We start from the raw sequence: 14,276 nt of genomic DNA, 5'->3' as shown, positions 1-14,276 counted from the left end.
ACTGGTTTCCAGAAATGTTATACTGACTCCCCCTTTAGTTTTTACTATATTAAAAAACATTTTAGAGCCCTGACCAGGTAGCTCAGTTGGTTAGAGCATCATCCCGATATGCCAAGGTTCCAGCTTTGATTCCCAGTCAGGGAACATACAAGAATCAACCAATGAATGCGTGAAAAAGTAGAGCAACAAGTGGATGTTCTCTCTCTCTCGAAAATTAAAAAAAATTAATAAAAATGATAAGCTACCCCTGATGGTAAAACATTCAAATAATTCATGAGGTAAAAAGTTACCCCAAAGCAGGTTTTGCTGTCACTTCTCCCTGGATGACCCTATGAGGCAGAGGCAGCCCCACCCACAACCCTGCCCATCTTCTCTGGCTGCATCCACACATAAAGGTCATGTTTTGCTGTAGGTGTTTTTCTTTTTTAAAAAAAAAATTTATGTTTTTATTGATTTCAGAGAGAGGAAAGGAGGAGAGAGAGAGAGAAACATCAGTGATGAGAGAGAATCATTGATTGGCTCCTGCACGCCCCCCACCGGGCATGAAACCTGGGCATGTACCCTGACCAGGAATCAAACCGTGACCTCCTGGTTCATGGGTTGATGCTCAACCACTGAGTCACACTGGCTTGGCTATAGGTGTTTTTCTTGTGTAGCTTCCTATTTTAACTAAACAGTAGAGAAAATCAAGTGTGAAAACTAGTTACTGAGTAGAATGTAGATTCATTTTTTAAGTGTCCTTCACTCCCATCTGTATGTTGTGACTCAGATTTCTTACCTGTTGCATTTCTAACCCACATCAAGAGCCTCATCTGCCCTGGGCCTGTGATGCTGGTGATACAGAGCCCTCATCCAAGGCCCTGGCACTGCAGTTTGGCCTGTTGTCCCCCAGCCCATGCCCTTTGAGTTCATTTTCCAGATACCGGGCTGTGGCCTCTTCCAGAAACTAACCATATCCAGTCACCCCCGAGTCCTATGTACATTTAGGCCTGGGGTTAGGGAGAGGCAGCTGGCAGTGCAGGGTGAGAAGCATCTTGCTAATTTTGTAGGGCTGAGCTGGGAATAGAATGCAACACCTACAGAGGAAATCAAATATGCAAAGTAGATGTCAGCTGTGAGCTCTGACATGGTACTGAGGGGACAGAGAATGGACAAGAGCAGGTGGGAAAGGGGGTGGCATCCTGGGCGAGGAGAGCAGTGCTGCCCGCCCGCCCCTCCTCCTGAGTCCCTGCCAGCTGGTTCTGGAAATGACTTAGGGCAATTTAGAACTGCAATGTGTTTCTTTTGAAACATACAATTAAAACGTTTATAAAGGAGGGGCGGGCAGGGTTTTGCACTGGGAGTCTAAGAAGGGAAAGAATCCTATAGATTGTCTAATTTGGTTCCGTGGTATATATGAGCTTGCACCTGTGTCCTGTGGGTAAACACCGAGTGAGTTAATGAGAGAATCTCTCAGCAGCACCCCACTAAACCCTGGCACTGGATGATCCTCTGGGCCCAGGTTCCCACCCTCACACTGACCTGGTTTTAAAGAAGAGCAGTAGATAGGAGGCTGAAGTGGGGTGATATGAGCAGAGGAAATGGAAATTTTACAAATGTCATTCTTTGTTTTTCCCCTCCCTTAAAGTTCAGACCTTTGGGCTCTTGGATGTATAATATACCAACTTGTGGCAGGACTCCCACCATTCCGAGCAGGGTAAGAGACACCCCAACCTCCTACCCTCCACCTTCTACCCACCCACCACCCACCCTCATACACCTGCCCATTGAAGCAGCCAGAGAAGTGGGAGGGGCCTGAGCCAAGGTGGGAAGACTTTTACAATGATTCTTTAGTGAATAAGTGGCTCTGTGGGGAGAGAAGGTGACACTGTCCCAGGAAAGGTATAGCTCTGTTCTGGGAGATTTGTGTGACCCTACCCGGAATGATGGTTTCTCTTATTTTACAGAAACGAATATCTTATATTTCAGAAGATCATTAAGTTGGAGTATGACTTTCCTGAAAAATTCTTTCCTAAGGCAAGAGACCTTGTGGAAAAACTTTTGGTAAATATTTTGAATTTTCTTCTTGTAAGATGATCTGATAGCCATATCCTGAGTCCCTCTGAACCTGTGGTCAGATGGACTTTCCTGGAGGCACCTTTGTTTAATAAAAAGCTGTTTTAGGTTTGTTAGTGATTGTAGATAGATTTGTATCTCCTATCTCATCTCATCATAAGCACTTTCCGATTTCCAAATACCTAATTCTTGACCTTAATCAGACAGGAAATTACTATATCACTTAGCATTTTCCCATCAGCATATATAGCATTTTAAGTTACTTGATTCTGGAGCAAGTGATGTATTACAATGGCAGATGGTTGTAAATCCTACTTAGTGACATCTATAGATATCAACTCTAGAATCAGCTACATGAGGTTTGCAAGATCAACCCAAATAATATTGCAAAGATAAACAAATTTACCCAGAAAAGGTATGTCTTTTTAGGTTCTAGAAATATTTTTTTCAATTGATTTTATTGAGGTGACATTGGTTTGCAAAAGCATACAGGTTTCAAGTGTACAACTCAATAAAACATCATCTGCACACTGCATCATGTACCCATCACCCCAAGGAAAGTCTCTTTTTATCCCCATTCCACCTCCCTTTGCCCACTTCCACCTACCCTCCCCCCTTCCCTCTGGCTATCACCACACTGTTGTCTGTGTCTGTGTGTTATGTATATGTGTTTTTTGGCTAATCCCTTTACCTTCTTTTTTCCAGTCCTCCCCCCCCCCCCTTCCGACAGCTGTCACTCTGTTCCATGTATCCATGCCTCTGTTTCTATTTTGTTTATGAGTTTATTTTGTTCATTAGATTCCACATATATGTGAGATCATATGGTTTTTGTCTTTCTCTGACTGGCTTATTTCACTTAGCATAATAATCTCCAAGTCCATCCATGCTGTTTCAAAAGGTAAGATTTCCGTCTTTTTTACAGCCAAGTAGTATTCTATTATGTAAATATCCCACAGGTTTTTTATTTACTCACCTACTGATGGGCACTTGGGCTGTTTCCACATCTTGGCTATTGTTAATAACACTGCATTGAACATTGGGGCACATATATTCTTTCAAATTAGTGTTTGGGAATCCTTAGGATATATTTCCAGAAGTGGGATTACTGGGTCAAAAGGCAGCTTTATTTTTAATTTTTTAATTAAACTCCATACTGTTTTCCACAGTGGCTGCACCAGTCTGCATTCCCTCCAACAGTGCACAAGGGTTCCCCTTTCTCCACATCCTCACCAGCACTTATTGTCTGTTGATTTATTGATGGTAGCCATTCTGGCAGGAATGAGGTGATATATCATTGTGGTTTCAATTTGCATTTCTCTGATGATCAGTGACATTGAGCATTTTTTCATGTCTCTTGGCCATCTGTATCTCTCTTTGGAGAAGTGTCTATTCAGGTCCTTTGCCCATTTTTAAATTGGATTTTTTGTCTTCCTGGGGTTGAATTGTATTTGTTCTTTATATATTTTGGAAATAATCCCCTTATCAGATGTATTATTGGCAAATATGTTCTCCCATATAGTGGGTTTCCTTTTCATTTTGTTGATGGTTTATTTTGCTGTGCAAAAGCTTTTTAGTTTGATGTAGTCCCATTTGTTTATTTTTCCTTTGTTTCTCTTATCCTGGGAGATATATCAGGAAAAATACTGCTATAAGAGATGTCTGAGATTTTACTGCCTATGTGTTCTTCTAGGATTTTTATGGTTTTGCGACTTAGATTTTTTATCCATTTTGAATTTGTTCTTGTGTATGGTGTAGTTGATGGTCTAGTTTCATTTTTTTGCATGTACCTGTCCAATTTTCCCAGCACCATTTATTGAAGAAACTGTCTTTACTCCATTGTATGCTCTTGCCTCCTTTGTCAAATATTAATTGATCATGAAGGCATGGCTTTATTTCTGGGCTCTTTGTTCTGATCCGTTGATCTAATATGCCTGCCTGTTTTTATGCTAGTACCAGGTTGTTTTGATTACAGTGGCCTTGTAAGTATAGTTTGATATCAGGTATTGTGATACCTCCAACTTTCTTCTTTCTCAGTTTTGCTGAGGCTGTTCAGGGTCTTTTTTGGTTCCATATACATTTTTGGAATATTTGTTCTAGATCTGTAAAATATGTTGTTGGTATTTTTTGTTGTCAATCCTGAGGATATTTTTCCCATTGATTTTTTTTTTCCTTTTTATTTTTTTTTATTTTTTAGAGAGAGAGTGTGAGAGAGAGAGAGAAAGAGAAACATCAATGTGAGAGAGACACATTGATTGGTTGCCTCCTGTAGGCACCTTGAACAGGGTCGGAGATTGCACCTGCACCCAGGTACGTGCCCTTGATCGGGAATCAAACCCAAGACCCTTTGGTGCACAGGCCAACATTAACCACTCAGCAACACTGGCCAGGGCTATGCCACTGGTGTTTTAATAGGAATTGCATTGAATCTATAGATTGCTTTTGATAGTATGAACATCGTAATGATGTTAATTTTTCCAATCCATGAAACATGGTATGTGCTTCCACTTACTATGTTCCTCACTTTATTTCTTCGATGTCCTATAATTTTCTGAGTACAGGTTTTTTACCTCCTTGGTTAAATTTATTTCTAGATACCTTATTTTTTGTTGCAATGGTAAATGGAATTATTTTCTTAATTTCCTTTCTGATAGTCCATTATTGGTGTATAAAAATGCCACCGATTTCTGAATATTAATTTGTATTCTGCTACTTTACCAAATTCATTTATTAGATCTAGTAGTTTTTGGTGTAGTCTTTAGGGTTTTTTATGTACAATATCATGTCCTCTGAAGATAATGACAGTTTTACTTCCTCCTTTCCAATTTGGATGCCTTTTATTTTTTCCTTTTCTCTAATTGCTGTGGCTATAACTTCCAGTACTGTGTTGAATAAGAGTGGTGAAAGCAGGCATCCATGTCTTGTTCCTGATCTTAAAGGAAACGTTTTTAGTTTTTGCCCATTGAGTATGATTTTGGCTGTAGGTTTGTTATATATCACCTTTTTTATGTTGAGGTACGATCCCTCTATTCCTGCTTTACTAAGAGTTTTTATCATAAATGGATGCTGGATTTTATCAAATGCTAAAGCATCTATTAAAATGCAGAAAAAGTTCCAAGTTCCCGTGATACGATCATGTGATATTTTTACCCTTCATTTTGTTTTGTGGCTGTATTTTTTGTTTTTTTATCCTCACCTGAGGATATTTTTCCCATTGCTTTTCAGAGACAGTGGAAGGGAGAGAGAGAGAGAGAGAGAGAGAGAGAGAGAAACATTGATTGCCTCCCTCATGTGCTCTGACTGGGGGTGGGGAGCAAACCCGTGACCCTTTGGTGCACAGGCCAGCACTAACCATTGAGCAACACTTGCCAGAGTTGTATCACATTCATTGATTTTCAAATATTGTACAAACCTTGTATCCCTGGAATAATCTCACTTGGTCATAGTGTATGATTTTTTTTTTCCCCCCCTCTAATCCAAGGATATTTTTTTCTATTGCTTTTCAGAGAGAGTGGAAGAGGTGGCGGGGGGAGAAACATAGAGACATAGATGTAAGAGAGACACATCAGTTGGTTGCCTCCCATATGTGCCCTGACCAGGGCCGGGAATTGAGCCTGGTACCAAGGCAGGTGCTCTTGGCCAGAATCAAACCCGAGACCCTTCAGTCCAAGAGCTGATGCTCTAACCACTGAGCCAAACTGGCTAGGGCGGTGTATGATCTTTTTAATGTATTGCTGGATTGGTTTGCTAATATTCTATTGAGGATTTTAGCATCTATTTCATCAGGAATATTGGCCTATAATTTTCTTTCTTTGTGTAGTGTCTTTATCTGGTTTTGGAATTAGGATAATGCTGGCCTCATAAAAAGAGCTTGGAACTCTTCCCTCCTCTTGAATTTTTTGGAATAGTTTCAGATGGATAGGTGTTAGTTTTCTTTGAATGTTTGCTAAAAATTCGCCTGTGAAGCCATCTGGTCCAGAACTTTGTTTGCTAGGAGTTTTTTTTATTACTGCTTCAATTTCATTAGTCGTAATTGGTCAGTTGAGGTTTTCTGATTCTTCCTGAATCAGTTTTGGAAGATTGTGTCTTTCTTAGGTATTTATCCATTTGTCCAGTTTGTTGGCATATAGTTCTTCATAGTATTTTCCTACAATCCTTTGTATCTCTGTGATGTCAGTTATTACTTTGCCTCTTTAAATTTCTGATTTTATTTATTTGGGTCCTCTTTCTTTTTATCTTGATTAGTCTGGTTAAAGGTCTATCAGTCTTGTTTATCTTTACAAGCAACCAGCTCTTGGTTTCATTGATCTTTTGTATTGTGTGTTGTTGTTTTTTAGTTTCTATGTCATTTATTTCTCTGATCTTTATTATTTCCTTCCTTCTACTTACTCTGGGCTTTGTTGTTCTTTTTCTAGTTCTTTTAGGCAAAGAGTTAGATTGTTTATTAGAGATTTTTCTTCCTTCTTGAGGTAGGCCTATAATGCTGTGAACTTCCCTTAGAACTGCTTTCGCTTGTCCCATAGATTTTGGGTGGTTGTGTGCTCATTTTCATTTGTTTCCAGGTAAATTTTTTTGTTGTTGTTAATCTTCACTGAGGAGATATATATATTTCTTTCTTTTTTTAATTTTTTTTTTTTTTTTTAAGAGAGTGGAAGGGACACGAGAGGGGGTGGGGAGGGGAGAGAGACACATCAATTGGTTGCCACCCGTGCACACCTTGACCAGGACTGGGGATTGAACCTACAACCCAGGTACATGCCCTTGACTGGGTATCGAACCCGCAATCCTTTGGTGCATGGGCCAGTGCTCTATAACCACTGAGCTACACTGGCCGGGGCTCCAGTGTAGGTTTTTTTTTATCTCATTGTTGACCCATTTATTGTTTAATAACACGCTGTTTGGCCTCCATATGTTTGAATGTTTTTTCAGTTTTTTTTATTGTAGTTGATTTCTAGTTTCATATTTTGGTCAGAGAAGATGCTTGATATGATTTCAATCTTCTTGAATTTGTTAAGACTTATTTGCATTCTAACGTGATCTGTCTTTGAGAGTGTTCCATGTGCACTTGAAAGGAATGTATATTTTGCTGCTTTGGGATGAAATGTTCTATAAATATGAAATCTATCCAATTCAGTGTGTCGTTGAGGGTCGCTGTTGCCTTGTTGATTTTTTGTCTGTAAGATATACCCATTGATGACAGTAGGGTGTTGAAATCTCCTACTATGACCGTACCACTGTCGATCTCTACCTTAATGTCCACCAAGATTTAGGTACTCCTATGTTGTGTGCATATATGTTTAAAAGGGTTACATATTCTTGTTGGATCGATCCCTTTAGTTTTATGTAGTGACCTTCTTTGTCTCTTCTTATGGCCTTTGTTTTGAAGTCTTTTTTGTCAGATATAAGTGTTGCTACCCCAGCTTTTTTCCCATTTTTATTTGCATGGAGTATTTCTTTCCATCCCTTCACTTTCATTCTGTGTGTATCTTTTGTCCTGAGGTGGGTCTCTTGTAGACAGCATATATGTAGGTTATGTTTTCTTATCCATTCAGCTATCCTGTGTCTTTTAATTGGAGCCTTTAATTAGTTTACATTCAAGGTTATTATTGATAGGTACTTATTTATTGCTATTTTATTCTTTATACCTGTTCCTCTCTTTTTTCTCTTTCTTCTTCTTAAAGTAGGCCCTTTAACATTTCTTGAAATACTGGTTTGTTGGTAATGAACTCCTTTAGCTTTTTTTGTATGGGAAGCTCTTTTAAAATATATATATGTTTTATTGATTTCAGAGAGAAGGAAGGGAGAGAGAGAGAGAAACATCAATGATGAGAGCCATTGATAGACTGCTTCCTGCATGCCCCCCTACTGGGGATTTAGCCTGAAACTGGGCATGTGCCCTGACTAGGAATTGAACCACAATTTCGTGGTTCATGTGTTGATGTTCAGCCACTGACCCAGCCTGGCCAGGCTGTATGGGAAGCTCTTTATTTCACCTTCAATTTTAAATGTTCACCTTGCTGAGTAGAGTAGTCTTAGATTCAGGCCCTTGCTTTTCTATCACTTTGAATATTTCATGCTAATCCCTTCTGACTTGAAGTGTTTCTGTTGAGAAATCACCTGACAGCTTTATGGGAACTCCCTTGTAGATAACTGTCTCTCTCTTGCTGCATTATTTGTCTTTAACCTTTGTCATTTTAATTGTGATGTGCCTTGGTATGGGTCTCTTGGGTTCTTCTTGATTGGGACTCTCTGTGCTTCCTGAACTTGTATGACGTTTTCCTTCACCAAGTTAGGGAAGTTTTCAGCTATTTTTTCTTCAAACAGGTTTTCTGTCCCTTTCTCACTTTCTTCTCTTTCTGTTACCATATGATGTGGATGTGGTTACGCATGACATTGAACCATTCTTCCCCTAAGGTTCTTGAGCATCCTTCTAACCATTGTTTTAAACTCTGAATCTGGTATTTTGGTTGCTTCCGTTTCATTTAATTCTTTTCTGGGGGGGGTTTCTCTTGTCCTTTTGTTTGGTGCATTTTTCTTTGTTTCCCCATTTTCTCTGTGTGTATTAGGTAGATCTGCTATGACTCCCAAACTTACTGTAATGGCCTTATGATGAAGATGTCTTGTTGGTTTCAGTGGCATGATCTTCCAGATCACCTGAGCTCTTGCTCCAGAAATGTTTCTTATGCATAATGTGCGCCCTCCTGTTATAGTTAAGTCTTAAATGCTGTTGGCCCTTTTATGGATGGAATTAACACTTCAGTCTGGCTGACTATAAAGATAAACCTCTATCACCATGTATGAGATGCTCTACAAGGGCGGAGTTGTTCCCAGCAGGGTCTGGTGCCTGCCCGAATCCCTTTTTGGGTGTGCCACTGTGTGGCTAGGTGGGTCGAGCTTGGATGTTGTCTCAAGTCCACCGCTGGTTGTATTGGTTCTGGGTCTACTTGGGCAGGGTTCAGGTGCAGGTCAATGTCAGACATTCTCTGTAACTGGCCTTGCACTGCCTGTTCGGAGCTACCACTCTGTTCACTGTTTGTGGCTGCATCTGTTGGACCTGGGTGTGCATGGGAGTGGCCAATCTGTGTATATGGGTCTGCTTCCTCCAGCTTAGTGCTGGGGGCAGATCTGCAAAAGGATCGGGTTCCCTGAGGCTGGCCTCCACTTGTCTGCTACTTTGCCTCCCCCGAGGTTGCCTGGTCTTCCTCCAGAGCCTTCCGAAAAAAGACTTTAGTGAGCCCAGGCTGACCGTGAACCACAACCTCTTCCACAGGTTGCAAGCTCAGTAGGGTGGGGCAACCAGTGTCGGGAATACAGGGCTAGTGGGTCGGCTACTTGGGGATCACAAAGTCAGGCATGCACTGAGGGGAAAGTGGCCCCTACTTCAGAGCCAGATCACTCAGTCTCTGCCAAAGCCTCCAACTCTAGTTGGAGATTCTTGTATGTGGGTACTTCTTCTTCCTGGGGTAGTGAGGTCTGAGCTCTCTGGGGAGAAAGAAGTGCCCCTCCCCTTTGATGTAGCCACACACCCCAGTACCTGCCCAGACAAAAGCTTCCTTGGGAGACACGGTCCAAAAGTCTGAATTCAGCAGGACAAGGCCTGCCAAGTGAGCCAACAGGTAGGGGGAGGAGCACTGGCTGCGGGCTGTTGGTGAGAAAGACCCACCCTCTTTCCAAAGCCACACAGTTTAGTCACTGTCTGAGTATCCACCAAAAGCCTCCCCAGAAAAAGAGGGCCCCAAATGTCACTGATGGATGCAACCAGCAGACCCCTCCACAGGACCGGAGTACAGCAGAGTGGCCTCATCAGCAGTTGGAGACCAGGCAGTGCACTCCCAGGCTGGTGCTGTAACAATAGGAGTGCTTGTTCCTGGGAGGTTGGCACCTGGGTCCTGCAGGCAGACTGAATCCCTACTGATTTTCACCACCAGATACTATGTTCCCATCTCCCTTGCTCTAGGTTGGGAATCCCTGTGTGGGGTTGAGACCCCATGCTACTGAGAGGAGGGAGTTTTGCCACCGCAGTGTCCCTCTAGCTTCTCAGCTGCCAGCGAACCTGGGTTGAGGGGCCAGCCCTTTCCATGTCTCTGCCCTTACCAGTCTCTGTGTGGCTTCTGTAAGTCCTTGGTTATAATGTCAGTTCAGCTAGCTTTCGGTTGGTTATCCAGGTTGATTGCTATATAACATAGCTGTAGATCCAGTTTGGGGCTGGGAACAGGTTAGTGTAGCTTCCACCTACTCTGCAGCCATCTTGGAATCTAGGTTCTAGAAATTGCACTGTCTCTGCCTCTGGGGTACTTTGGCTCTAGACAGTCCCTTAACTTGATCTTGGGGAAGCAGGTTCAGTCCCATCTCATTGGTTTGAGAGGTCTGCCTGTTCTCCCCTGTCCCTCCTGTGTCTGTCCGCTCTTAAGGAGGGTGTGTTTGATCCTCTATTGGTGTGGGGGTGGAAGAGCGCAGCTAAATCCTGAAGGAGACAGCAGTGGGGTCCTGTGAAATCAAGCGCTAGTGGGAGACATGGGCTCTTTGTTCCCCATCTGATAGATTACCATCCAGACAGATTCTTTGTCCTCTTTGTTTTTAAAGCCAGTAAGTTCACTTTTCTTTCATTTTAGGATTTTCAGCTATATATTTTAAAATAATACTTGCTGCTATTCATTAAATTTTGAGGTTGTGATTCCTTTTCACCTGTGAGAGGGGAAGGAACAGAAACTTGAGAGAAGTGAAAGGAACCACAGAGGTTGACTCATTCTGTCCACAGGCCCTTTCTATTTCTAGAAGATAATGAGAATTTTATTATTATTTTTTTAAATATATCTTTATTGATTTCAGAGAGAGGAAAGGAGAGGGAGAGAGAGAGATAGAAACATCAATGATGAGAGAGTCATTGATCGAGCCCGCAACCTGGGCATGTGCCCTGACCAGGAATCGAACCCTGATTACCTGGATGCTAGGTCGACACTCAACCACTGAGCCACGCCCAGCCGGGCGAGAAATTTTTTTTTTTAAGTTGTGGGTGGTTTTTTTTAACACTCTTTTTATTGATTGATTGATTTTTTTTTTAGAGAGGGGGGAGAGAGAGAACACAACAATTTGTTATTCCACTTATTTATGCATTTATTGGTTGCTTTTTGTTTGTGCCCTGACCGGGGATCCAACCCACAACCATGGTGTATCTGGATGACACCAGGGCTAAGGGAACTACTCAAAAAGAACTTTTGTTAGAATTACTTTTTAACCCTGACACTAATATGTCTCAATGTTTGTTTAAGGTTTTAGATGCCACAAAGCGATTAGGCTGTGAAGAAATGGAAGGGTACGGCCCTCTGAAAGCCCATTCATTCTTTGAGTCCATCACGTGGGAGAATCTGCATCATCAGACACCTCCGAAACTCACAGCTTACTTACCAGCCATGTCGGAAGATGATGAAGACTGCTATGGAAACGTAAGCTGCTCATGTGTGTCAGGAATAGCCGAGGCAGAAATGGCTTCTGCTTGTCATGCTTCGTGAAAATGCTTCCTCAGTGCTTAGGAAGTTTGTACCCTTGGGCCATGGGACTCCAGTTCATGGGTTGAATAACCCAAGGGGAAGCCGGCATAGATTCAGTGGTGGTGGAACACTTTGCAGCCCGAGTCTGAGTCTCTCACTGAGACTAGGCCCAAAGTGGCTTTTGTCTGCACATCTGTCCTGAGTGCAGTTCACCAGGCCCTGGGATGGTCGAGTCCCTTTTTCTCATTTCTTCTGGTTAATTTTTACCCATAGGGATCGAACTAGAGCCAGATGTTGGGTGAGGGAGTCGAGCTAGTGGGAGCAACACCCTCCACTTTTCCCCCTTGGGCTCCTGGGTGCCAAGTCTCCTGGTGGGCATCTGTCTTATGCCTTTGGCTGGTGCCTTTATAATTGTATGTCTAAAGACATTCTGGAATGCTTCTGATCTTTCCAAAGGGTGCTACTGCTTTGAACTTTTTGGGGATATGGCATTGAGGATGGACACTGGTCAGTGTCAGCTTTTAGTTCCTGGTAGAAGCTGGGACCATGGTACAAGCGCAAGGGGTGCAGCACCTGGGCATGTGTGGGAAGCTGTAGTCAACAGCTTGAACTGAGACATAGGTGTAAATACACTTTGTTCTTTAAATTTTTCTTGTGGAAGCGTATGGAATTGGACAGAGAAGTACAATGAGCTGCAGTACACCATCACCCACCTTCAAGTCTTTTTATTATCATTGATAGTCTATTTTTCTGGCTTGAGTTCTGTTACTGTGTGGCTTATTCTAACCAATTACATATAGAGTTCTGCTTTAGTTGATATAGGATTTCTATACTTTATCTAAGAGTCATCCAGAGCCAAATTAAAATTATTACTGGTATCACCTCTCAGAGATCAAGAGCTCCTTATGTCTCCTACCTACTGTTGTAAGAACACATCCCTCTCTGCTCGTCCTGAAATGTCCTTTGTGGTCAGACTTGAAGGGAGCCTGCCCTGCTTCTGTGTTGCAGTGGCCGTGGCCTCCGTGTATGTAGAGGGCTCAACCCCAAGTCTTCCTCCTCTGGCCCAGTTGTTATTCCTAAGTCACAGCCAGCAGAAGCATGTTAGTGTCTCCAGTGCCTTTGGTAGGGGTGTCCCAAGGAAGCAACATATTCCGCTGGCTAAGCTCTGATGGAGCTAACTAAGCCCCAGTTGTCTCGAATCTCAGTCCCTAGGGATCTCAGCTTCATGTAGCATCTGTGTGCGAGTATGTACATGTACGTGTTTGTGTGTATGCATGTACACCCACTTGAATGTCTTTTTCAGGCCCTTTTTCTGCTATTTCATTACCTTTGCCATGTTGAGAGCTCTGGCTTCTCATTACTCAAGTGTTGCCATCTCAAACCGGCTCCACATGTTAACAGCTTACTTTTTGTCAGATGGCTCACCCTCAGCTTTGAAGGCTGTGTGGTTTGAAAGCCTTGGAAAGTATTTGGTCTGAGCTCCCTATACCACACTTCACATTTGGACAGTTTCGTAAGCCTTGAAAAAGACTTTCAGCTGGAAAGTTATCAAATACAGAGGAATCCTGCTCAAGGATACACTCCCTTCCTGCGGAGGTTGACATTGTGTCATGGAGGGGACAGTTGCACTAGGCTCCAAGATAATCTAGTGTCCTTTTCAGCAGGAAGGGAACTTACCTCTGAATGCGAGAAGCAGAAACTGTCTTAATTCAGGGAATGAAGAGAGCAGGCACCCTGTTCTCATCTGTATTCCTAACTGTGCTGGTGGCTGACGGTGATGCTTGTGTCTAGACTTGGAGTGACATTGGAGAAAAGTTCAGTGTTCAGCACAGTCTGGTGTTTTCTCACTGTGCGTTGGTGAGCACCTCTACTCTAGCCCAGTGTCATCCCTTGTCACATGTCCTTTCTAGGTTTGGGGTTTTATGCTGCTGGTCTGTACTAAATGCTGCTGAGGGGAGAAGAGTAGAGTGTAGAGATAGAGCATCCAGAGCTTTCCCTGGGAACAGTACAATGGAGGCCCCAAGATAGGACTTACCCAGCAGTTAGCCAGCAGTTCCACCATGGGAGCAACGCAGTCACTGCATTAGAAAGACACAGGGAACTAGTTCTAAATTCTGCATTGGCTGTTGGGTTGGTACGTTGGGCCAGTTCTGAGCCTCATTTCCCTGTTTCAGAAATGGGGATGATGGTAACAGTCATCTCACTGGCTTCGCAAGCTCATTGAGACACCCAGGGAGGTTTGTGAAAACCTCTGTAAACTGTGAGACACTGCCCAGAAGTGGCCTTGGGAGCAGTTTTCAGAGAGGAAGTGGAGAATGCACAGGGCCTTAGATGGAGGGGCCACAGAAGTATCCTAGGGTCACTCCAACCTGGGATCCAATGATGCAGGGCTGAGACTGCTGTTGGAGCTGTGTGAGCTTGTGAGAGAAGGCTGCTTGGGGCAACACATGAGGGTTCGCGCTGGGTCTGCAGGAGGGAGTCATACCTTTGCAGGCACCAGGGACTTGGAAGGATGCCCTGCACTCTCATCTTGCCTGTTTCTGGTGCATCTTTCCTTTTTCTCTTTGTTAGCTATGGTGGGGCCGGCTGTCCCGGGTGCCCTCTTCTTCCCAGGTCTTTGCTGGGGCTCTCTGGCCCGTTTAGCAACCCAGGAGAGTGCGAGTGCACAGCCCCTGCCTATTTGGTACATTTGTGAGTCATTCTATTTTCTGTCTCACCAGTGGTTTGTAGCTTTCT

The 14,276-nt window shown here is 43.0% G+C and overlaps 1 protein-coding gene across 1 annotated transcript in view; it reads left to right on the top strand.

The window, feature by feature from the left end:
* Positions 1 to 14,276, top strand: part of PDPK1 (3-phosphoinositide dependent protein kinase 1) — a 78,925-nt gene that overhangs the window by 49,229 nt on the left and 15,420 nt on the right. The window contains exons 8-10 of the mRNA XM_081133216.1: positions 1,628 to 1,696; positions 1,947 to 2,043; positions 11,322 to 11,495. Of these exons, the coding sequence (XP_080989342.1) occupies positions 1,628 to 1,696; positions 1,947 to 2,043; positions 11,322 to 11,495 (340 nt within the window). The remainder of the gene's footprint in view (positions 1 to 1,627; positions 1,697 to 1,946; positions 2,044 to 11,321; positions 11,496 to 14,276) is intronic.

This window comes from Miniopterus schreibersii, assembly GCF_964146895.1.
Source record: "Miniopterus schreibersii genome assembly, chromosome: 3".
NCBI lineage: Eukaryota > Metazoa > Chordata > Mammalia > Chiroptera > Miniopteridae > Miniopterus > Miniopterus schreibersii.
Note: the sequence above shows the minus strand (reverse complement) of the source record. Positions and strands in the feature narration are given on the sequence as shown.